A 22,286-nucleotide genomic window follows, 5' to 3' on the forward strand; every position below is an offset into this window, starting at 1 on the left:
CACATTTTAAATGTAGTCCCTGTTGCAGCCTAGTCCACCTGATGGTCCATTTTGGCGGGATAGCTCACTAAGTGGATGTATTGTTACTGCTTAAGCGCTTAAACCAGGGGTCGACAAACTGGACCAAGCGTTTTTGTATTGCCTTCAAGCTAAGAATGATTTTAATATTTTTGAGTGGCTGAAGAAAAATCAAAAGAATATTTTGTGACAAATTAAAAGTTATATGAAATTTAAGTTTCAGTGTCCCTAAATAAAGGTTTATGGGAACACAGCCATGCCCATTTGTTTATATTGCCTGTGGCTGCTTCACTGTGAGTGGTTGCCACACAGACTGGGTGGCCCACAAAGCCCAAAATATTTACTATCTGGCCCTTTACATAAAAAAAGTCTGCTGACTCCCAATTTAGACCTTTCAGTTATTGTTACAGCTAAAACTGCTTCTGTTGGGTTATTTTGTGAAGATAGTTTTCTAGGAGTGGGATTTGTTCCTGAGCCAGACTCTGCCTTTCACTGGCCGCAGTGATTTGTGCCCATTGCATGACCCTCTGAATTTCACCACAGTTGCATTATTTTATTAAAAAAAAAAAGTATTTCCTTTCAGCATATTATGTCCCTTTGAATGATTTAAGAATCTCCGACCCTCCCTTCCCCTCAAAAACCAAGAAAATAAATACTTAAATAAACCACCAAAAAATTATGGCAGGAGACTGAGTGTGTTTTCCCGAAGGTTTCAATGAGTTTCCTTTAAACTTTGCTGTGGTCGTCACCTTTGGCCATCATTTCACAACAGCGTCCCTCGCACAGTGACAGCGATGAATTTCCTCTGATTCTCTGGGGGGCCCTCTGCACTGATGGCCGTTTCCTATTTAATGGTAATAAAGGAGTCCCTGTGATTACCCAGTACGCCTCTGTGTTGACTGCTGATAAGTTGCTATGCGTCTGTTTCTTTCGCTTTGAAGAAGCCAGAGGTTCTCAAACTTGAGCGTGAACTAGAATCACCAGTCGGGATTATTAAAGCACAGACTGCTGGCCCTACCCCCATAGTTTTAGCTTCAGTAGGTCTGGGTAGGGCCCTGATCACTTGCATTTCTAATAAATTCTCAGGTGATGTTGATGCTGCTGGCCAGGATCCAACTTTGAGAGCCACGGAGCTAAGCTCTCATCTCACAACATTGTTTTAAATGCAGAAACCTAATCTATAAACTGTTTTTGCAATTGGAGGAAAGTGCAAAAAGATACAGTCCAGCCCCCTAACCTGAGTGGCTCCTCCCAGGGCACCTGGGTTTCCACACACAGCAAGGACATGGTAGAAACGTGGCTTAGCATCGTCTTCGGAGAATTCACGCAGCTCTTTGCATCTCTGGCCACATGGAGGGTGTGGTGGGTGGAACTTGGAATCAGATAGGCCTGGGTTCAGATTTGGGCTCTGTCATTGCCTCGCTGCCAGGCCACCAGCAGCACTTTGCCTTTCCGTAGCGCTTACTCAGCTCTGACTTGGAAATACTGGTCCACAGCCCCTGAGGACTTCCAAGCTTTAAAAGAAACAGTGCCCTAATCATATTGTAAAACATAAATGTGTCAAATTAACATGTTGTGCACTTAAATTTACACAATGCTCTATGTTAATTATATCTCAATTTAAAAGAAAATAAATAGTATCTTTGTGGGACTATAAAAGCTGGCTGAGTTGAGGCAGATAAACACTGGCGCTCAGTTTTATCTTTTTCAGCCTTATGTGTCTCAAACACTCATCTAACATGAATATTCTGCAGGTAAATGATGAAGGAAGATTGAGCTCCTGGCACACGGGAGGTGATACTGAGTCCATGAATGCTTCTCTTTTCAGGGATTGATCTTGAGAACATTGTTTACTACAAGGACTGTACCCACTATTTTGTCATGACTGCCAAGAAGCAGAGCCTGCTCGACAAAGGTGTCATCATCAATGTGCGTACCCCTTGGCCATGATGTCCTGTTGTTCTCTTTGTGACCTGGGCTTGGCAGCATCAGCAAGTGTGGGAGCAGACGTCATCCTGCCAGAAATGGAAAAAGCGGGGAGAAAGAGAGAAGGAGCCACTGCCCACCATTTTCCTTCTCCTTGATGTTGTATTAGGGCTGGATGAAGGAGCCCGCATCAACACACACGACGGGTTTCTGTGGAGAGCTGTGGGGGAGGGGTGCTGAGCCCCTTGCCCAAGTATTTGCATGGGTCTTCACTCCTGAGAGACCAGCTGAGTCTTTTCCTTCCCTGTCTCTTTCAGTCCTGCCCGCTTTTCTGGGAGGTCACATGTCATTTGGAGGCAATTTCACTTGTGAATTTTGTCCTCTGGCCCCCTTGTCACAGCTCTGTTGCAGTCAAATAGACTTGAATGGAATCTTGGCTCTGCCACGTATTAACTCAGGACTGTGATTAAGCCACTTAACCTTTCCGAACCTGAGTCTTCTCATCTGCAGAACGTGAATAATAGTTTCTGCTGCAAAGGGTGGTTTGGAAGAAGTACATTTAAAAACATACACAGAGCACCTAGCACTGTGTGCGGCACCTAGTGGGTTGCAGGTTCCCTCCATAACTTCTCCATCTGGTTTGGACACCTGCTTTATTGTCCTACTGGCTCCCTGGCCTCTGCATTTTCCTGATTAAACAGAGAGCAGGGTTGGCAGGAAGGACCATGGAGTGGTGGCCCTGGGCTGGAATCTCCTTCGGTCAGGTGTTCCATATTTCCTGAGCCCCTGTTCCAGGCACTGCTGCTACTGTAGCCTCAAGATAAGGATCAGGCAGTCCAGGGTCAGCCTGCTCTCTGGGTGTCAGCCTACAGCCCAGGCAGCACGGTGAACATTGATTGCTACTTGTCAGAGAAGAATGTGCCTGTCCTCTCACCAGTTTGTGCTGGCAGCCCGCCGGTGGCATTAGTAACCCAGCCCTCCCCTGGGCCATCTCCATGTTGGTCAGGTCTTTGTTGAGAGCCTGAGCTGCTGGACAGGAGGCTGTAAATGAAGCTGACTGAACACAGCCAGCAGATGTGTGAGCAATGGGCTCAACATCTGGTCCCCTGCTGCTGACCTGGGGGGGAGGTAAGGTGGTCCCTTCTTCCCTCTGTCTCCCACAGGGGTTCCTCCCAAAGTTGTTCCTCTGTCAGGATGTCTGTGTCAGATAGTGAAGGATTATTTGGGGTCCAGGGATATGAGAGCAATGGACATCTTTGCAGAGGCTGGAGGGGCTTTTGGCAAAAAGCCACTGGGTCATCAGGCAAAAGGTGACTTTTTTCTGTTTCACTCACTGGCCAAGTACTCAAGTACTCCAGTCTTCTGGAATGATAAGATTCCCTCAGGTCACCCCAGGGCATTTGTCCAGGCCATATTGCTCATGGTGACTCGATTTCTTGGCAGTTATCAAAGCCCCTCCATACTCCTGTCTCAGATTCTCTGTCATGGCATAGGTGGGTGAGAGTGACTCACTCTGGTCCCACTCATTGTAACTGTGGAGGAGCTGGGAGCAGATCCCAGGCCCATGCTTGTTCTCACCAAGGCCTTCCTCCTCCCTCAGAGACTGACAGCATCTTCTGAGCTGATGCTGAGGGGCCTCTACGTATAAGATATGAACTCTTGTCTAGAAATTGGAGGCCATAGGCTAGACATGGGAGAACTGGACACTCATTTTTTTCAGGATCTCTGGCCTGAGTCTTCTGGTGTCCAGCCAGGCTCATAGCATTTGCATAAGCCGAAAGCTGACCCATCACCGTGAGCCACTTAAGTTAACGTTCTTCACTTGCTTGCAGGGGAATGGCAAGTCCTCTCTATTTTCCACTCCCCGTATGGGTCAGCATCTTCCTAGAGACACACAGAAGGGGCTGAGCAAATGTTTGTTGAATGACTTGACTGACCTGCTTCCCCGTCTGTTCCTGCTGATCGCTGGGCTTTTTTCTGTGGCTACTGAAGAGAAAGGAAAGTTTCTCCTCAAGAAACTGCACCTGGGCTCCCAGCTGTGTCCATCTTGCCCTCCCCGACAAGGATGGTAGCCCACCCGCAGGCCCCTGCCTCTACTGGCCCAGTATATGCAGGCTAGGGTTCTTGGACACAGCAGGCTTGTTCTTGCCACGATGAGAGCTTGGTCGCCAAGAATGTGAAGAGGAGACACCTCATAGATGTCTCCTGAGGCTGAGTCCACCCTCATTTGAAGCATTAAACAGGCACTGTCTGACTTTTGCTTGTGGTTTACAGCCTCTTTCTAGCTCAATATTTGAGGTAACTATTCTTCCTGTGTCCACATTCACTGGCCACCTGATCTATTTCAGGGGTGCTTACAGCATGTTTTGAAGAGGGGGATTTTTGAGGCTTGTCCATTCACTCTTCCCCATCTCATCTCCACACTTCAAGGGAGGAAAATGATCAAGTTACTGTAGAAACAGGTATGAGAAAGGAAAGCAAATAACAGGAGCCCATCCAGCCTGGGCACCGTGACCTGACAGAAGGCTCTTGGGCCAATGCTGGGTGCAATTTGGGTGATGTGGTTTGGGTATGAAAATATTAGAATTCCTGGAACAAGGTATTTGAAATCATGGCTATAGGGGAAAATGACCCAGTTGGTCGCTCTGTTTGGAAATGAGGCTGCGCCTTCTTAGACCTTTGTAAATGCTCTTGCTGGCATCTCGAATGGGTCCAGAATGTACTTCACCATATGCTGTGTTTTGTGCCATCATTATTATTAGGGACAAGAATTCCCATTCATTGAGTACTTCCCATGTGCCAGGCATCAGGCTGGGGATTTTATAACAGTCTCATTTGGTCCTCACATGGCTCTGTGAACTAGATTTCGTTATTTCCATTTCCTACGTAAGAAAATAGGAAAAAAAAAGAAAGAAGGAAGGAAGGAAGGAAGGAAGGAAGGAAGGAAGGAAGGAAGGAAGGAAGGAAATGGAAAGTTAGGAGAGTTCAATAATTTGCCCAAATTTACACAGTCATTAAATAGCAGAGGTGGAATTTGACCTGTTGCTCTTGATGACCCCAAGGCCTGTGTTGGTCCTCCACCTATATACACTAGTCCCCGTCTCCCTTCCCCAGGATGTGAACCTTCTGTGTCACCTTTTGAGAAAGATAGTCTTTAGTTTCTTTAGCCACACAATGAACAGGTTTGACTCTGGGAGACAGGCATCCTACAGTTTACTGCCAGGGTCCCTGCTGGATGAGCAGCCTAGTCCTCTACAGCAATTAACACGGTGAGAGCAAAGCAGGGCCCTGAGTAGCCCTCAGCCCATCAAGAAGAAGGGTAACTGATTCTGCAGAGAAAGTTTGAGTTATGTCAAGTGTCCATTTCTTTTCTGGTCTTGTTTGACCATTAAATAGTGTATCTAGACCACATTCACTTAGCTTAGTCCATTATAAAATCACTCTTTTATTTGCTCTTTTGTCTTTTAATTTTACTGAAGTTATCATGGAAACCAGCCATATGAAATATGCATATGCATTTGCTGTAAGACCATTTCAGAGTACGTTGTTCATTACAACAGTGTTCTCTGTTGAAATCTCTTCGTGAGGCAGTTCTTTTAGAATTTGGTGCCAGGAAAAAATTGCCTCCTCTAAGGAATTTCTATGCTTCCTTCTTTCTGATATGGAGAGTCCTGTAATATATCAATCCCATTTCCCTTTTGTCCTGGATGCCAGGAATCTCAAAGCCAAATTCGATGCTTAATCAGAACTCTGTTGGTCCTCACAGATGGCCGATTTGGGTTCTCTTAATTCCCTTGGCCCTGATATTCTGTTTCCGTTTCGATTAGTCTCACTGTACAAACCCATTGCAAATCCTTCTGTGAAGAAGTGGGTATGAATCCTTGCACTTTGCTCCTATTCTCCTGCAGGACTACATTGATACAGAGATGCTGCTGTGTGCAGAGAATGTGAACCAGGATAACCTGCTTTCTTACGCCCGTGAAGCTGCAGACTTTGCCACCAATTACCAGCTCCCATCTTTAGACTTTGCCATGAACCATTACGGGCAGCCCGACGTGGCCATGTTCGACTTCACCTCCATGTACGCCTCAGAGAATGCGGCCCTGGTGCGTGAGCGTCAGTCACACCAGCTGCTCGTGGCCCTGGTGGGCGACAGCTTGCTTGAGGTACTGCCTGCATTTTGAGCCCCCTCACTCCTGTTAGAAGGACAGGTCCTTGAATTTGTTTTGGCTGGCAGCATCTGTTGTCATGCAGTTGAGGAGAGGACAGACCCTCAGTCCATTAGCAGGACTCTGCCAGGCCTATCCTGGCCTTGGAGCCTACCCTTTCAATAAATTCAGAGGGGACAGTCTGTCCATATAATGGCAAGAGAACATTGGGGTTCTTCTGGGCTGACTTCTTTGTGAAAGTACAAAATTAGGTGGCCCTGGTCTGGACTTCACGGCCGTCCTGCACAGAGCACGTGAGCTCTCGGCTGGGCCAGGATGTCTTCCTCGTGTAGATGGGTCTTTGTGGCTTTTCAATGTGGAGATTGTGTAGAATGCAAGAAAGGTATGAGGGCCCAAAGTCCAGTTTCTGTCCATGGCCTCTCTGCTCAAAATTCTTCCCAGAAAATCAGCAAATGCTAGGATCCTGAGTTTAAATAAACGCTTTCTGAAGGGATACATTTTTATCTTTAAGCGTTAACTAAAAAGTGTTATGTATTTATCTCAAGTTAAGCATCAAATTTCAAACCACGCTTCAGGTTCACATGGAATAGTTATATTAGAACTGAGCTTGGTGAATCCTTCTTTACTCACCATTATGTGTGGACTATAACCTAAGCTCCTTGGCTGAGCACTCAGCACCCCACTCTGTACCCCACTTCTCCGGTTTACCTCTCAGTACTCTTCTCCTCCGATCTCTGGTATGCCCGAACCAGACCAACTGTTCTGCCATCAGGCTGTCATTTTCCAACCAGCAAGCCTTTGCCCACTATTATTTTTATTTTTATTTTTTTTTGCCCTCTATTCCTCAAAGGATCAAGATCAGAATCCTATCCATTCTTTAAAATCAGCATAAATGCAACTCTTTTATGAAGCATTACCTATTTCCATCCCCCCACGCCCCCAGGATCAGAATTTGCCCTTTTTTGAGCCCCACAGCAGTTTTGTTGTTCCTGTGTCATAGCACCCTTTGCACGTGGCTTGTGCTACAGACATTTGTATTTGTAGTGAATCCTGGTGGGCTACCCTGTCACCTCTGTCTTCTCAGTGCCTCGCATGGACCTGGCATTGGGCAAATGCAGAACAAAAGGGATAGCAGGCTGGGGGTCCTTAAAATAGACAGGAATTTGCATGTTTTCTCTTGCAGCCCTTTTGGCCCATGGGCACAGGCTGTGCCCGCGGCTTCCTGGCCGCCTTTGACACGGCGTGGATGGTGAAGAGCTGGGACCAGGGCACTCCTCCGCTGGAGCTACTGGCTGAAAGGTGAGGATCGGCAGCAGGGCCCCGTCGAAGTGCAGGCAGGAGGGGGACTGAGGCTGGCCATGAGGCGGCTCCTGGATGAACCGGGAGCCTCTGTCTCCTCTCGTCTGCCTTCCCGCATGTGGCTTGATTTGTTCATCAGAGCCCCCCAAGGAAGCTCTCCATCATGACCTACCTCCTTCAGTGACTTTCTCTGGGGGCCAAGACCTTAGGTAGTAGGTGCCAAAAAGAAATCTTCCTCTGGGGTGGCACTGCTCAGTAGCCGGGAGCCAGAAGAGGTTTAGCGGGAATTTCCTTTGAAGTGCTGAGTGTCTGTCTGTCCTGCCCTGTTGGGGGCTGGGTTCCCTGACCACCCAGACCTCTTCCAATGCTGAGATCCTGGGCTTCTTCCCAGATCCCTGCTGTTGCCACGTGGTTGCGACAGCTGGTGAACTGGGAAAAGTCAGAACTGTGGGGTTTGGGACAGGACTTTCTGGTCTTGGGTGTGGAGGTCTGTGGTCACGGGAGACAGGCCACAGGAGGCAGCATAGCTGAGTGGTGATTATAGCAAAACCACAGGTCACTGTGCTGCCAGCTCTGTCTGGGGGAGGAGGCCAGCATCCCCGACTCCCGGATTCCCTCCTGCCTCCTCTCGGCCCCTTTGAACCTCTCACTACTTTTCAGATCTCAAGAATCAGGAGGGCCAGGCATTGCAGTGAAGGGTTATAGAAACACATCTAAAAAGCCCTTGAGAGCAGGGCAGGCGGGAGTGGGCTTGGGGTGTGGAGACAAAGGCCTGGGGCTTCGAGAGCAGTACCTGACCTGGGCTCTGCCCTCTTCCAGAGAAAGTCTTTACCGGCTGTTACCTCAAACGACCCCAGAGAACATCAACAAGAACTTTGAGCAGTACACGCTGGACCCCGGGACGCGATACCCAAACCTCAACTCCAACTGTGTCCGGCCCCATCAAGTAAGTCCTTCCTCAGAGCTCCATCCAAGACACCCTTCACTGACCAGTGGGAAGGAGGATGTCACCTAAAATCTTGTCTCATCCCTGGGACCAAGGCCACCACTGTTTCTTGGCCACCAGTGTTTCTTGGCCCAAAAGAGCCACAGGAGTGACATAGAGTCAGGCACAGGAGTGACATAGAGTCAGCAGCTCTCTAGCACACAAGAGAGAACTAGAACACATGTAAGCATAGGTCCACGTATGTACATATATTTACATATGTTTGTCACCGCGCGTGTGTGTTGCTAAGCATACCTCTCTCAGATAATCTACTTGGCTGAATACTGAGTCCTTTCCATCCAGGGTCCTAGTCCTTTTCATTCCCATTGACTCAGAGCCATACAACTCCCAACCTCTTCAGTCAATAGCACCAAGAATTGTATGAATTTTTAAAATTAGCCAATGACATATATTTACATTTGAGTCCTTCCACATTTGGGTAGATGATTGAGATCCATGGCTCTATGTCTCACGTGGCCTGAGTTCCCTTGCTGAAGGTCCAGTGGTAGAGTGAAAGGGTGGCTGACATTAAGTAGAGAGCAGGTCGGGTTTGGAGACCCCAAGACTAGAATTTAGGAGAAAGCTAGTGGGCAGCGATGTGGTCTCCCTTGCTTGTAGGTGATCTGTGTGGTCTCTCTTGCTTGCAGGTGAAGCATTTGTACATCACTAAGGAGCTGCACCAATACCCTCTCGAGAGGCTGGGCTCAGTGAGGAGATCTGTGGGCCTCTCCAGGAGGGGTAAACGACCCTTCAGGGACCCCTGCAAGGAGCACAGGCCCTAAAGCCAGCCTGGCTCTGCTTCAGTGACCTTTATGACCTTGGCCAGGCTTCTCTCCTCTGTACTTCAGTTTCCTCTTCTGTAAAACAAATGACACTCCTACAGTATAATCATCATAAAGAAGTTAATGTGTTGAGCACTTAACACATTGAATTACTTCACTGGAGCTTTTTTTCTTTTGGTTCAAGTATGGGAGTCTGTCTCCCCAGCTAGATAACAAGCTCCATGTGCTCCACTCTTTTCTGGATCTTCCAGAGCCTAGCACAGTATTGGACACAAGGCCAGTGCTCAGTGGTGGAGGGAAGGAATGATTAAATGAATAAATGAATAACTAACTCCCCAGCATCTTTTAGGCTTTGCTTTGGTCACCATCCTGCTTAAAAGACCTGTCTTCCATCGCCTGCCCCGACCTTGCATCCTTCCTGCCGTTAGGCAAGCTTGGCCTTTCCAGCCACTCCTCCCTTCCCTCCACACACCACATGCCCCCCGCTGCCACCCCTGTAATCAACCATTTTATACAAATGTGGCAGGTTTTTCTAGAGTCTTTGCCATGGCACAGTCCTTTCTGTTTTTCTGGAATGCCTTCCTCTGTCTGATGAATTGCTAGACACTTTTTAAGAGGCAACTCAAGTGTGCCTCCTTTGTGACTCTCTTTGGAGAGTTCCCTGCCCTGACAGACTCAGGGCAAACTGCCTCGTGTGCTCCCCAGGGTGTCAGAAGGAATCCCTGGCCCCCTGCTTTTCCGTTATTACGCTGTGTCATCATCACCCGCCTCCATGTCTGTCTTCTCCAGTAGAGGAGATATTGGCAGAATCCACGTCGTCCTCACTTCTGTGTTCCTAGCCTTTTACCGGGCCTGGCCAGAGGGGGTCTTAGGGACTCATTGCTGCAGGAGAGCATGCCTCCTGTCAGAACATCCTGCCTGCTTGCCATGTCCTTGACAGGGCTCCTTGCCTTGGTGCTGTTCCTTCTAGTCCCCAGCTATGGTGGCAGTCAGAGGGAATCCCCAGGGGGGCTATTGAGATTTCTCCAGAGTGCTTTACCACTGTCTGTCTCTCCCTACTGCAGAGTCAGACATCCGACCCAGCAAACTCTTAACCTGGTGTCAGCAGCAGACTGAGGGCTACCAGCATGTCAACGTCACGGACCTGACCACATCCTGGCGGAGTGGCCTGGCCCTGTGTGCCATTATCCACCACTTCCGGCCTGAGCTGATGTGAGTCTGGGGCCCAGGCTGGACTTGCCAAACCCCTCATGGCCCAAGGGGACCCTGGAGACAAGTTAAACAAGGGCTGTTCTGCTAGATGCAGAATCTTCAGAATTTGGTTCAGAATTTCTCATTTCTCTTTGCATATTTTCAGTTTGAGTTTTTTCTTGTTTGTTTTCACTTTGCACTGATTACTCTGTCTACAACTTATTTGATCTATGTTCGTAATATGTGAGGAGCAAAAGTGACTCAGGCTCAGTGATTATACTAGTTCCCCTTGCCCCCTCCATCACCACACTTGGGAAATTTGAGTGTTCGCATCTTGGAATTCTACCCTCAAGAAAGGAATTATGACCTAATTCTGGTGACCAGTGTGAGGCTTTATAGCCAAAAGCATTAGATTTGAGACCCAGATCAATTAATTGTGTACCATTGGGCGAGCCACTGATCTTCTCTGAGTTTGTTTCTTCATTTATAAATTGGAAATAATATCAGGTTCTTTAGGCAGATTGGGTTATATTTGTGGAAATACCTCATGATATTGAAAGCACAATACATCTACTGATATTGTATTTAAATCAACGTGTGCAGTATAACCTCACAGCCATGCGCAAATCCATCCAAAGGGCTGAAAGAAAACCTCTCAAAGGGTTATCAGTCGGTAACTAGGAAGTCGGGTTACCTCGAAAAGGCGGTGGGGCTCTCACTTGTTAATTTATATGTTATATGTTATATATATAACTGAATTCTTTTTATTTGTTTGTTTTACAAGAAGCCTGTGTTAGTTTTGTAATTAAAAAGAAGAGAACGTATGGGAACTATTTAAAAGTAAAGAAGCTCATACATTTTCCAAGGTGGTGTAAATCATTTTCTGATTGTTTTCAGTCCAGGCAGCAATGACATTATCATGGCCCAGATCTGATTTGGTCCCACCCTGAGTGAGAAGGACAGGGTTAGCATTTTCTCTTGGCTGAGTCTCTGGAGAGTGGGGCGGGGGAGATGATTGAGGACAGGGGCCGGGGTCACTGCTCCTTTGTCCTCCCCTTGCCTCTGCCTCCTCTCTCTGAATTTCACCCTATTTTGATTCTCTAGCAACTTTGACTCTTTGAACGAAGATGATGCTGTGGAGAACAACCAGCTGGCATTCGATGTCGCAGAGCGTGAGTTTGGCATCCCCCCAGTGACCACAGGCAAAGAGATGGCATCAGCCCAGGAGCCCGACAAGCTCAGTATGGTCATGTACCTCTCCAAGTTCTATGAGCTCTTCCGGGGCACCCCGCTGAGGCCTGTAGGTAAGGATTTGCTTTCTGACCAGGCTTGCTCAGCCCTTGAGGCATCACCGCCCTCTGCCTGTGTCTGGCTGCTCTCCACACCGGTGTCCTCTGTTCTGGGGCTGACCCATGCCTTCCCTCCCTTTGACTGTGAGTCCAATTAGGGGTGGACCCCACCCACCCACACTTGTGCAAGTGGGTATGTGTGGCAGGTGCCATGTGACACTGGGGGATCTACCCCTTCCCTTGGGAGGTCACTGATAGAGCTACATCAGCCCCCTACCCAGGCCGTTTACCCCTTTAGTTAGGGGGTAGATGGTTTTCGAGGGACCTCATAGCAACGACATTCCCCGAGCTCTAGGGTAGCTGTGGCAGGATCCAGATCTCAGTCCTTCTTTTACTTCCTGGCAGATTCTTGGAGCAAAAACTATGGAGAAAATGCTGACCTCGGCGTAGCCAAATCATCCCTTTCCCATAACTATCTCAACCTCACGTTTCCAAGGAAGAGGACGCCACGAGTAAGTCTCAGCCGCGTTTTCGTTTGATTTCTCTTTGCACGTGAATGGGGCAAGGAGATTGGAGAATGTCATGCTGTCTATGCTGATAAATTACACAGATAAAGCGCTCACAGAAGACACGAGTAAAATTCAGTATCGTAACTGAGTGTTTTTGGAAGTTCCCCATGGCACTGTGTAGCTAGCTTCAGTGACTTAAAAGTGGTTATAGGAAGGTCGTGATAGATCAGCTCAGCTTCCTGAGTGGGGAAAAGGAGATGATTTCTTACTTTGTTAAGCAGTTTATTTAGATCAGGAACACAATGGCCATTTAGTGGTAGGGGTATATGGTGATGCTACATGTACACATTCTGTTTCATTATTTTATTTTTTATTCAATCATTCAACAACTGTTTATTGAACCCTACTGTATGCCAAAATTAGGGGTGAATTTTTTGTTTGTTTTTGATGAGAGAAGGAAATACAGAGAGGAATAATATGGTCCTTGCCTTTGAAGAACTAGGATTCTAATAAAGAGGTTTCCAAACTTTCCTAACTTACAGTTCCCTAGTATCTCAGCAATTTTTTTCAGTGCTCCTAGATCCAAACAAATATATAGAAGTCCATTTATTAAGTAGTTAAGTCCAAATAACTCGGTAGGGATATTTTGCAAGGTATATGACAGACTTTATCATGTTTCCTAGAAAATTTAAAATATCCTGTGGCTCCTCTATGAGTTTACGATGGTGCCAGAGGTGCCTTGGTACACAGTTTGGGAACTATCGGCCTAACAAGAAATTATAATTTTATTTGAATGGTGGCATCTCTGTGGAAGGGATAATACAAGTTATCTTGTTTATTGTGCTCATTTTACAGGTTAAAAAAAAAAAGAAAGGCCCAGAGATGTTAAGTTGTAAGTAGTGGCACAGAACTTGTCTTCCCTTCCCAGACCAGCAGGGCAGCCCTCCCCTGGCTCTGCAGAGGGCTGCAGGCCTTTACATGTCTCAATCTCTCTAGGCTGCTGACAGTCTCTCAGCCTCTGGCCAGTCATGCCATGTCCTGCCAGCCCCTCCGCCCAGGGTGGGGCTGGGCCTTTCTTTCTCTCAGCTGTGGGAGCAGTGGTCACTTTTTCCACTGAGGTCTGTGCTCTCTAGAATGTTGCAAGCAGTTGTGCTAACTCCAGGAGCGGGATAGGATACTTAATGCTCTCCCACATCTTGTTTATAGCAAGGAATGGGCGAGCCAGACTAGGGCTGGGAAGGAAGGTGTCCAGGTTGGCTAGGGTTTTCAGCAGAGCAGCTAAAAGGCTGAGCTGCACCCAGCTGCTCTGTCCCACTCAGCTCCCCAAGCTTTCAATCAGAGGCTTTGTGGGAGGGCTGCGTCACCCACCACATGTCCCACTGAGCAAAAGCTGTCTTCTGGAGAGCACATAGGCTTGTTCCACCCCAGCCCAGGTGTTTTTTTCCTCTGAAGCCAAGGACCCCACTCAGCCCAAGCAAGCCCATGCAGCCTTTCTGGAGGCTCTCTGAACCAAGCATTTCCTGCCTTTCTCCATTTCACTCAGTTTCTCCCATCACATAGCCTACAACTGGGAACAGCAGGGGAACTGAAGCGGACTGTTTAAACCTTTCACTCACCACACCTCTGTTTACGGGGTCACGCAATTGAAACAGCTAGGCCAGATCTGGCTCAGGAGGTGGGAATGGTCAGAAGTCAGCAGTCAACAAGACCTGTTAGACCCCTGAGGGATACTTGGGCCTTGCTCTATGCTCCACTCACCGCTGGCTCTGCTAGGAAATGCAGAGGAGCAGATGGCTCTGCCTGGCCAGCCCTGGCCGATTTGGAACCATGTCACGTCTCCTCCACGGTGTGCCCAGGGGCTGCCCATCTTCAGAGGGGTGAAGAGCCACAGATCTGCTCCCTCCCACACATCCCACTTAATGCCCCAAATTTGCCCTGCTCTTCAGATAGGTAGAGAGATTAGGTCACTGAAGTAAGTGCATGGCATGGGCATTATTTATCCTTTTCTTTCTTCTAAAACCAAGTGAATGCTTCCTCAGGATGGGATGACAGTAAGGCCATGGGTCACATGCTGCCTTGGTCATCTCCGAAATACCCCAGCATATTGTCCACCCTCAGTGCCAGTGCAGTGATTGCGCCACATGGAAAGCACCTCCTCCCATTCGACCATGCCTTCCCGTTGTAGCTGGACACTTTTTGGTTAGGGGAATGTATTTACAATGCTCTTTGGTCTTAACATCTCTCACAACCAAGAGTCCCGAGTCCACTCCAGTTCCCATGGGATGGACGCGGAGGGTGTCGACACAGGCGACTCTGAAAACTGCGCACACGCAGAGGCTCCACTACGGTTACACCCAGAAGAGATCAGTGCCAATAGGTGTGCAACCCTCAGTACCCCAGCTCACGTGCCCCTAGGACTAGAGATGGAGGCCAGACCATGCTTGCATGATTCTACACCACAGCACACACGTAATATTTGTACATATAGGCGTATCTGTATTCAAGCTCACTCCCTTCTCCCATCCCTCCCTGCCCCCTCACAACTCCCAGAGGGCATCATGATATGGGAATCGAGCCACCCACGTTTGTTCACAGTGCGGCATCATAATCTGAAGAGGGTTCGTCATTTCTCTGCTGAGCCTGTCTTAAAAATCTTTCTCCCTCCTAGTTTTCACTGTAGGTGTTAAATTTTCCTCTCATCTCTAATTCCAATAACATCAAAATCCCAGGCAGACTGATCAACATTAGGTGAAATAAGACTTTTTCCTCCACGGAGGACCTTGTTTACGTTTAGAGAGAGTAACTCTTCTATCCATCCACTGAGAGGGTTGTCCCTCTGGTGAGTGGTAGCTATTGGGGTTGGTTGATCAGCTCTGAAGACTGGATGGTCCATGCCTGGGAAAAGGAGAGCTCAGGATTATATTTTCCTCTTAAGAAACCCTTGGTCTACTTCTGCAGACCTACCTCTGATCCTGATCAGCATCTAAGAGCCTCATGGCAAGCCACAGTCCCTGGGGACTCCAGAGCTCTTATCACCATGCACCACCACAGGTGATGCCTGAACATACATATGCCTGCATTTATGACCACTTCAGCCAGTACACATATTACGTTCCATATGTACTCAGGGTACCTGATCTTTGTTTTCTCCATCCTGAGCCCACTCCTTGGAGGACAACGCAGCATAGATGTTGTCACTTGTCCATGAAAAGACCAGCCCAGAAGCCCAGTCAGTGGCCCTAGGATGTTTATCCTTCTCAGCTGACTGATTCTGGCCCAGGTTCTCCTCCAGCACTGGTGCCTGGTAGAGTGAAATGCACAAAGCATGACTCAAGTCAGTGTCTGATCTGGGTCCCTCCCAGCTCTCCTCTCCTTGTCCCTCCTCCACAAACACTCTCCAGGTGCTATATGAGAAAGTACTTCCTCCATCCACCCATTCAACACATATTCACTGAGTACCTATTTTATGCTGAGTTCTCTTCTCGGAGCTGGGGGTAGAGCCATGAACAAGACAAGCAAGGACCCTGCCCAAGAAAGCTGACCTTCTAGAGGGGCTTCCCAAGTTCCTTTCATTCCCCTCCCCCACCTGCTTTCACAGAACCATCCACCTAGAAGCCAAAGCTCCCTTCCAGGTTTCTAGTACTTACCGATTCAGAGATTTGAAGAAGGTTTAGGAAAGTCGAGAGCTCCGGGTCTTGATGCTGCCCGGCAAGCACAGGGCTCGTGAACAGCCCCTCCAGCACTGGTGGTTTCCAGGCTGATCTCAATCCTGTACAACTGCAGCCTGAGATTCTGAGCTGGTTTACAGAATGGAAATGCGCTTTGTAGCCAGGTAGATACATATACATATTTAGGTCTGCTGGGGATTCAGCACATGTTCAAACCTCTCAGGAGGTTCTTTTGCTTGTCTGCAAAATGATTATAATAATAAACATTGCATTGCAGTAAAGACGCCATGAACAAATGTGTGCTGCAGGTCTGAGCACCTTCTCTGGCACGTGCAAGGGCCTCCATAAATAGCAGGTCGTGTCTTTTATAACTACTGATTAAATGAAGATGTGCATCTTCTGAAAAGATGAGTGAAACTAGTTGGATTGAACACTTAGTTCGGTACTGCAGCCATGACCGATGCAGCATTTCACACAGAGCAGATTCCTATCTCGTTTGTCCCTGGTATTACCTTCTGAGGAAAACAGGGAATGTATTCTCATCCCAATTTTACAGATGGGGAAACTTGGGCACAGGAAGATTAAACTGCAGTGTCATAGGTGGTGAACATCAAAGTCAGAACTAGAAGTCAGATTTTCTGTTACCTAGCATTAACCTGAGTGACAGTGTCTAACACTTACACAACATTTTATAAGAAATGTTGTACCTACACGATTTCATTAGTTCATATAATTTTGAGCTTGATAGTATATCTTATAGGTGAGGAAACAAGTCAGAGAAGTTAGCTGATTTTCCTAAGTTCACACAGCCAGGAACTAATTAGCACCAGAACTCGAACCCATGACTCTTTACTGCTCTGTCATTGAAGAACAGCTCTCTTGCTAGTGACACTGGCCATCTTTCTAAATTTCATGGTTGCTCCCCTACTCAACCAGGCCATTGCCTGCAATGGCCAATTTCTCCCTATGACCCAGATCTAAATTTCTTTAGGATTAGGTTACATTAGCTAACTAAATATAGTTTGTTTGCTTTGGGCTAAAATCACATTAAGTCAGGCCGTGTGGGAACACGGTTATCTTGTACCTGATCAAATAAATGATCAGATTGGCAGATATGTCTTTTTAAAGGAGACATCAGTTTAATAAATGCCTTTTGGTATATAGAATCTTTTAGATCCTTGGGAAATCATGATAAGAAAGTGTTCTTAGGGTGAAAAAGAAAGTGAGTTATTGGTTTAGTCTCATGCTCTCTCTGACTAGGCGCAATAAGTATTTTCTTCCTCTTTGTACCTCAATTATTTGTAAAGCAAATACAGCTCAAGGAGATAAGGGTACTGAGGCAACTTTGGATCCCATAATAGAGATATACAGATAAGAAAAAAATTAGGTAAATCTTCAAGTTTGCATTTTCTCCCCCTTTTTGTGTTAACCTAGCTCTTAGTTGAGAATCAGCGCTTCCATGATAAAAACCCATAAGGAAGAGTAGAGACGCTTTGTATATCTGTGTTGCTAACCTTTCCATATAGATTGCATTTTATTGTCCTGCGAGTCAGGCTGAAGCAGAGAAGCTGTGGTTGCCCCCACTCACTTCCTTTATTCTCCGTGAAGGATCTGGAGCCTTCTTAGGCACCACCATGGAGCACACTTCCCCCAGGAGTGCCCTCTGCGCCTGTGGCTAACATACTGGCTTTTACCTACCTATACAAGCTCCTATTGTTGGAACAGTCACGCCCGGGACTGTTGAATGCAAAAGAGATGTGTTGCTCTTTGAGGGAGAAGCCAAGTCCTCATTTAAGGTAGAAAGAAAAAAAAACAACAGAAAACCTTAAGATTAGTGTTCTTGTTGGGTAGGACATCCTGTACTTTCACAGGCTCCACTCTGCAGGCCAGCAAGCCATTCAGAGGCTGTGTAGCTGGAGGCCCAGACAGCCTGTGCCTCTGAGGCCCAACATTGTTGCAAATAAGGTCATCTGTTTCTCTTGGTGTTTGCCCAAGAGCTGGGGTTGAAATAATTTCCATTCACAGAATCATGATTTATTGGAAGCTGAGGAAAATGTTGAAGGGAAAGCAGGAACCTTTGATCCGTTGATTTTTGCTGCCTGGGCATGGGATGGGTCAACTTTTTAGACAAGTAGCAATGACTAAACTATGGTTAATATTGTCTTTAAAAATATTAAAGGTTCTGGTGAATACGGGGAGGGAGTAAGGAAGATGGGGAGGATAAGAACTGGAGAAGCAGGTGCTTTCCATGTGCTAAGGGCTTCGATGTTGTTACTGTTATATCATCGTCATATTATCATATAATAATCTACAAAATTATTTATTGTTCCAGAACAACTGGGAAGTTAAAAAAAAATCTTCTTGTGGTTGGGCAAGTTTAGGATGTATGGGACTGATTGGGCTTATATTCCTGGGTTTGAGGGGAGAGAGTGGCCAGCAGCCCTTCCTACTGTATCCAAAGTGAAATAAAGTCTGGGGGTTAATCTGGGCTGCAATGGAGGGCCCTCTAAGGGTGAGGAGGCTCCCGGCAGAAGGGATACGTAGTTGGTGGGGATGATTCTGTGGTCCTCAGGGGGCTGGCCATCTGGAGAAGTCCCCAGCTGGAGACTGGTGGTGGGTGGAACCCCAGTGTCAAGAATGGGCTTACCCTGCAGGGTGCAGAGGAGATACCAAATCCAGGCCTCCACACCCATCCCAGCCACAGCATCAGCTCAGTTTGCGCAGTCCCTCTCATTCCCTGGAGACAAGCCTGACAAGAGGTGGCCCTTCGGTGGCCCTTGCAGAGGAAATGTAGTGAGCTTGGGCAGCGTGAGGTTCTCCAGATTTTAAATGTCCACATTTGGACAGCAGAAAGTATACTGTAAGGGGTTATCAGCAGGGCAAACGTGTAATTTATTGTCAAAACCAGGATGCTTTTGAGAGTGAAAGGGAGGAAAAAAGCAGTAAATCAGAATTGTCCTTGTCAAACTGAGCTGTATACTCTTCATCATGTTCAGACCACGTCTAATGCTTCTTTGAAGTTAATAAAATATCGTGCCAGTAGCTGTAATGGTGACTGAATGGCAGACGTAATTTACCATCAAATCCTTGGGCAGCTGCTCTGAGTCCCAAGAATCCTGCGAGGTGAGTCAGTGTCACCTTGTAGAAGGTGGTCTCCATAAGGTAGCACCCTCAGGGACTTCAGCAAGCCTGGCTGCCCTGAGCCCGAGGTCGCATTGATGATGGAGCCCATCCCTGCCCTGTCACAGGGAGTCTTTGTGCTTCCAGAAATTTCCACATGATTGGGAATGTGATCCCCACCCCTTTCTGACAGAACCTGTGGCTCTCCAGGTAGAGTGAGGCTTCCTCCATTGCATCTGAACAGAACTCTAGTGAGCACATTGCTCACAGTGCAGGGCATTTTATGTCTGCCGGTCCTCTGGGTAGGCAGGGCTGTATGTCCAGTGCTGGCTCAGAGCTATTAGAGGAACCACAGTCCTTGATGGTTCTGAGCTCACCATGCTTTCTTGGCCATTGCAGGTGGACAGCCAAACTGAAGAGAATAATGACATGAACAAACGGAGGCGGAAAGGCTTCATCAACATGGACGAGGTTCGTGTGCACACAGTGTCAGTGTAAACAGGCCCGTTGCCTGACAGCCAGTGGCCACATGCCTGCCCGGCTGTGGCAGCGGCGCTGGCCCTTCCTGCCTTCCTCTCTCATGAGCTACTGAGTTCCAGGTTTGGCTTAATGGAAAAACAGGTTCTGATCCTCATTCCACTACTTACTAGCTATGAAACCTTAAGAAACAGAATCTCCCAGGGTGGAGCTCATGTCTATAAAAAACAGATGATACATTTGAAACTTAAGAAACTAGGCAGGATTTTTAAAGATTAAATAAGAAAACGTTATATAAAATGCTGATATCTGGCACCTAGGTTAATCAATCTATAATTACTATCAACAGCAAATAGTAAAGAGGCACCACTGTCCCACTTTTCTACCAGTCATGTTTCTACTTTTTGTGTTTTCTGAGCTCTCAGGGTTTAAGGCCAATGTCCTAGTGCCCATAAGTGCCACCTTCTGGTGAAAGAATAAAATTACAGGCTACTTTGTGAAAACCAAGCACAGATCTCCGGCTACTACTGAAAAATTGATTAGCAGAGTTTCGTTTCTGAGTCCCCAGGCAATTCTTTAAACAGACCTGAGATATACACCTCATTTGAAAAAGCCGTTCTAGTCCCACAAAAGGAAGCGCAGATACTGTCAGTGAGCTATAGGATGCTAGTGTTAGCTAGCTGACTGGCAAATGTCATAATTGAGAGAGTTTATATAAAACAGTGACACCTGAGTTATAGGACTTAGAAGATTTCTATCTTATATGGTTGAAGAGGTGTTATTGCTGTATATTTTTATAACATTGTTGTTCATGTCTGTGACTTGCTTCTTGTGGACGCCTTGACTGGGGTCAGGACACTGGTTCACACAGCAGTGAACTTTACAACAAAGACAGCCACCTGGTCCACCTTGGGGGAGCTGCCTATTGCTCACCCCATTTTCTGGGATGCTCAAAGGAAAACACTGATCACAAAAACCTGGAGTTCAGTTCATGTCTTAAAATGTGCACAAACTCATTTTATCCATTGAGTTCAAATCACCCTAGTCTGACCCTTTTCTAGAACTTCTTTGGGGGATCCCTTCAGGAGCTGTTGCTTCCCTGTTTCTTGGCTCTGATGTGAGCCAGAAGCCAGCAGACAGGGAGATGGGGGAGAGGAGGACGCAGAGGCTTTCTAACAGGGTGGGAGAGATGTCGCATTTCCCCCATTACAGGTGTTAGCTCTCACCTGAGGTGCCTATGATTCGCTTCAGCCTCCTCCCAAGAAGCTTCCCTTGGATGCACTTTATCTCAGGTGGAAGTCTTCTCTCGCCTTTCATCCGTGGCTTATTTGAGGGAATGTTTGTGCTCTTTCTGTTGATGGCAGCAGAGGAGTGGGATGCGGGAAAAAATCTGGTTGCACCTGCCCCTTCTAAGATATCTCTGGGCTGTTTTCTGGGCCTGCTATTTTGCATCCAAGTCGGATTTAACCGAACAGTAATTCTTTCTAGATTCTTGCTATTCAAAGTGTGGGTCGAGAATTAGCAGCATTGGCATCACTCGGCAACTGGTTAGGAATGGGGAAGTCTCAGGGCCCACCCCAGACCAACTGAACCCGAATCTGCTTTTGAAGGAGCCCCGAGTGATTCATGTGCACATTAATGTCTGAGAAGTACCATCCGCATGATCCGCTGTCCTGGCTGCCTTTGGCCTTGAACAAACAGTGACCCCCCAGTAAACTCACCCTCTTTGCACTCAAGACTGTATTACTATGCAGAGTTACATTTCCCGCTTTGAAGTGAAGAGTGACTCTGGTTTGTGTTTGTCCAACACTTCAGAGCAGCTATGCATACAGTGTTTCCCATGGGGCTGCTACTCTTAGGGATCTTTTTTTTTTCCCCCCAAATTGACAATAGCTTGCTGCCTCCCACGAATTTCTTCTAAGTGAACACATCTTTCTTGTCTTGCGAATGTCTGTTCCTGAGGGAGATTCATTGTCTCCTTGAGAAAGCAGAGTGCTGGCTTGACATGACAGTGCCATTTACACTTCTGAGGCCTAGGGAACAGGTAATGGGAGATCCCATGGTAAAGGGAAATAGGCATTCAGTGAACACTGGTGATTTTCCAAGTTTTATATTTAGCAGAAGAGCTAAAGAAATCTGACATAAATGCCATTGTATAAACGACATAACCAGATGATCACAGCCAACATCAGTCATTAGTCACATCAATATCATGTACTCCAATATAAAGCAATGAAAAGAGCACTTCACCTCTGTGACACCCTTCTCCAAAATCAACAGCCCTGGTCTAATCATGAGAAAACATCAAAACAACTCAGATTGAGGGACTTTGTACAAAATAGCCGACCAGTCCTCTTCAAACGTGTCAAAGTCATAAAAGACAAAGATGGAGAAACTTACAGATGGGAGGAATCTTAAGGAGACATGATGGCTAATTGCAGTGCAGGATCCTGGATGTACCCTGGAACCAAAAAAGACCATTAGTGGAAAAACTGCTATAATTGATATCAAGTCTATAGTTAATAGTATTGTGCCCAGGTTAATTTCTTAGTGATGTTAAGTGTCATGATTACTCCAGATGTTAACATTACCTGCAGGTGAAGGAGAGTATGCAGGAACCATCTGTGCTATCTTGGTAACTTATCAATAAATCTAAAATTCGTTTAAAATTAAAAATTTTTTTTTTAAAGATAGCAACCAAGAGCAGGACAAGTTGCAGTTGAGAGTGGGGTGCAGAAGAGAGAGCCCAAAGTCTGCCTTGCCTGACTGACACCCCTCTTGCTTCTTTCATCCCCTCTACTCTATAATTCTTGACAGTCACATGATGTATTTTTGAAAACCATTTTGCATACC

General features: G+C 46.9%; 1 protein-coding gene across 3 annotated transcripts in view; it reads left to right on the forward strand.

Annotated features, from left to right (window-relative positions):
- The window catches only part of MICAL2 (microtubule associated monooxygenase, calponin and LIM domain containing 2), a 147,059-nt gene that overhangs the window by 102,604 nt on the left and 22,169 nt on the right, over positions 1-22,286 (forward strand). For all 3 annotated transcript variants that reach the window (XM_011374156.2, XM_011374155.2, XM_011374157.2), the window contains 9 exons: positions 1,847-1,947; positions 5,853-6,110; positions 7,297-7,412; positions 8,232-8,358; positions 9,045-9,135; positions 10,244-10,391; positions 11,475-11,674; positions 12,065-12,171; positions 19,356-19,427. In XM_011374156.2, the coding sequence (XP_011372458.1) occupies positions 1,847-1,947; positions 5,853-6,110; positions 7,297-7,412; positions 8,232-8,358; positions 9,045-9,135; positions 10,244-10,391; positions 11,475-11,674; positions 12,065-12,171; positions 19,356-19,427 (1,220 nt within the window). The remainder of the gene's footprint in view (positions 1-1,846; positions 1,948-5,852; positions 6,111-7,296; positions 7,413-8,231; positions 8,359-9,044; positions 9,136-10,243; positions 10,392-11,474; positions 11,675-12,064; positions 12,172-19,355; positions 19,428-22,286) is intronic.

The sequence above is a fragment of the Pteropus vampyrus genome, unplaced genomic scaffold (assembly GCF_000151845.1).
Source record: "Pteropus vampyrus isolate Shadow unplaced genomic scaffold, Pvam_2.0 Scaffold240, whole genome shotgun sequence".
Classification (NCBI taxonomy): Eukaryota; Metazoa; Chordata; class Mammalia; order Chiroptera; family Pteropodidae; genus Pteropus; species Pteropus vampyrus.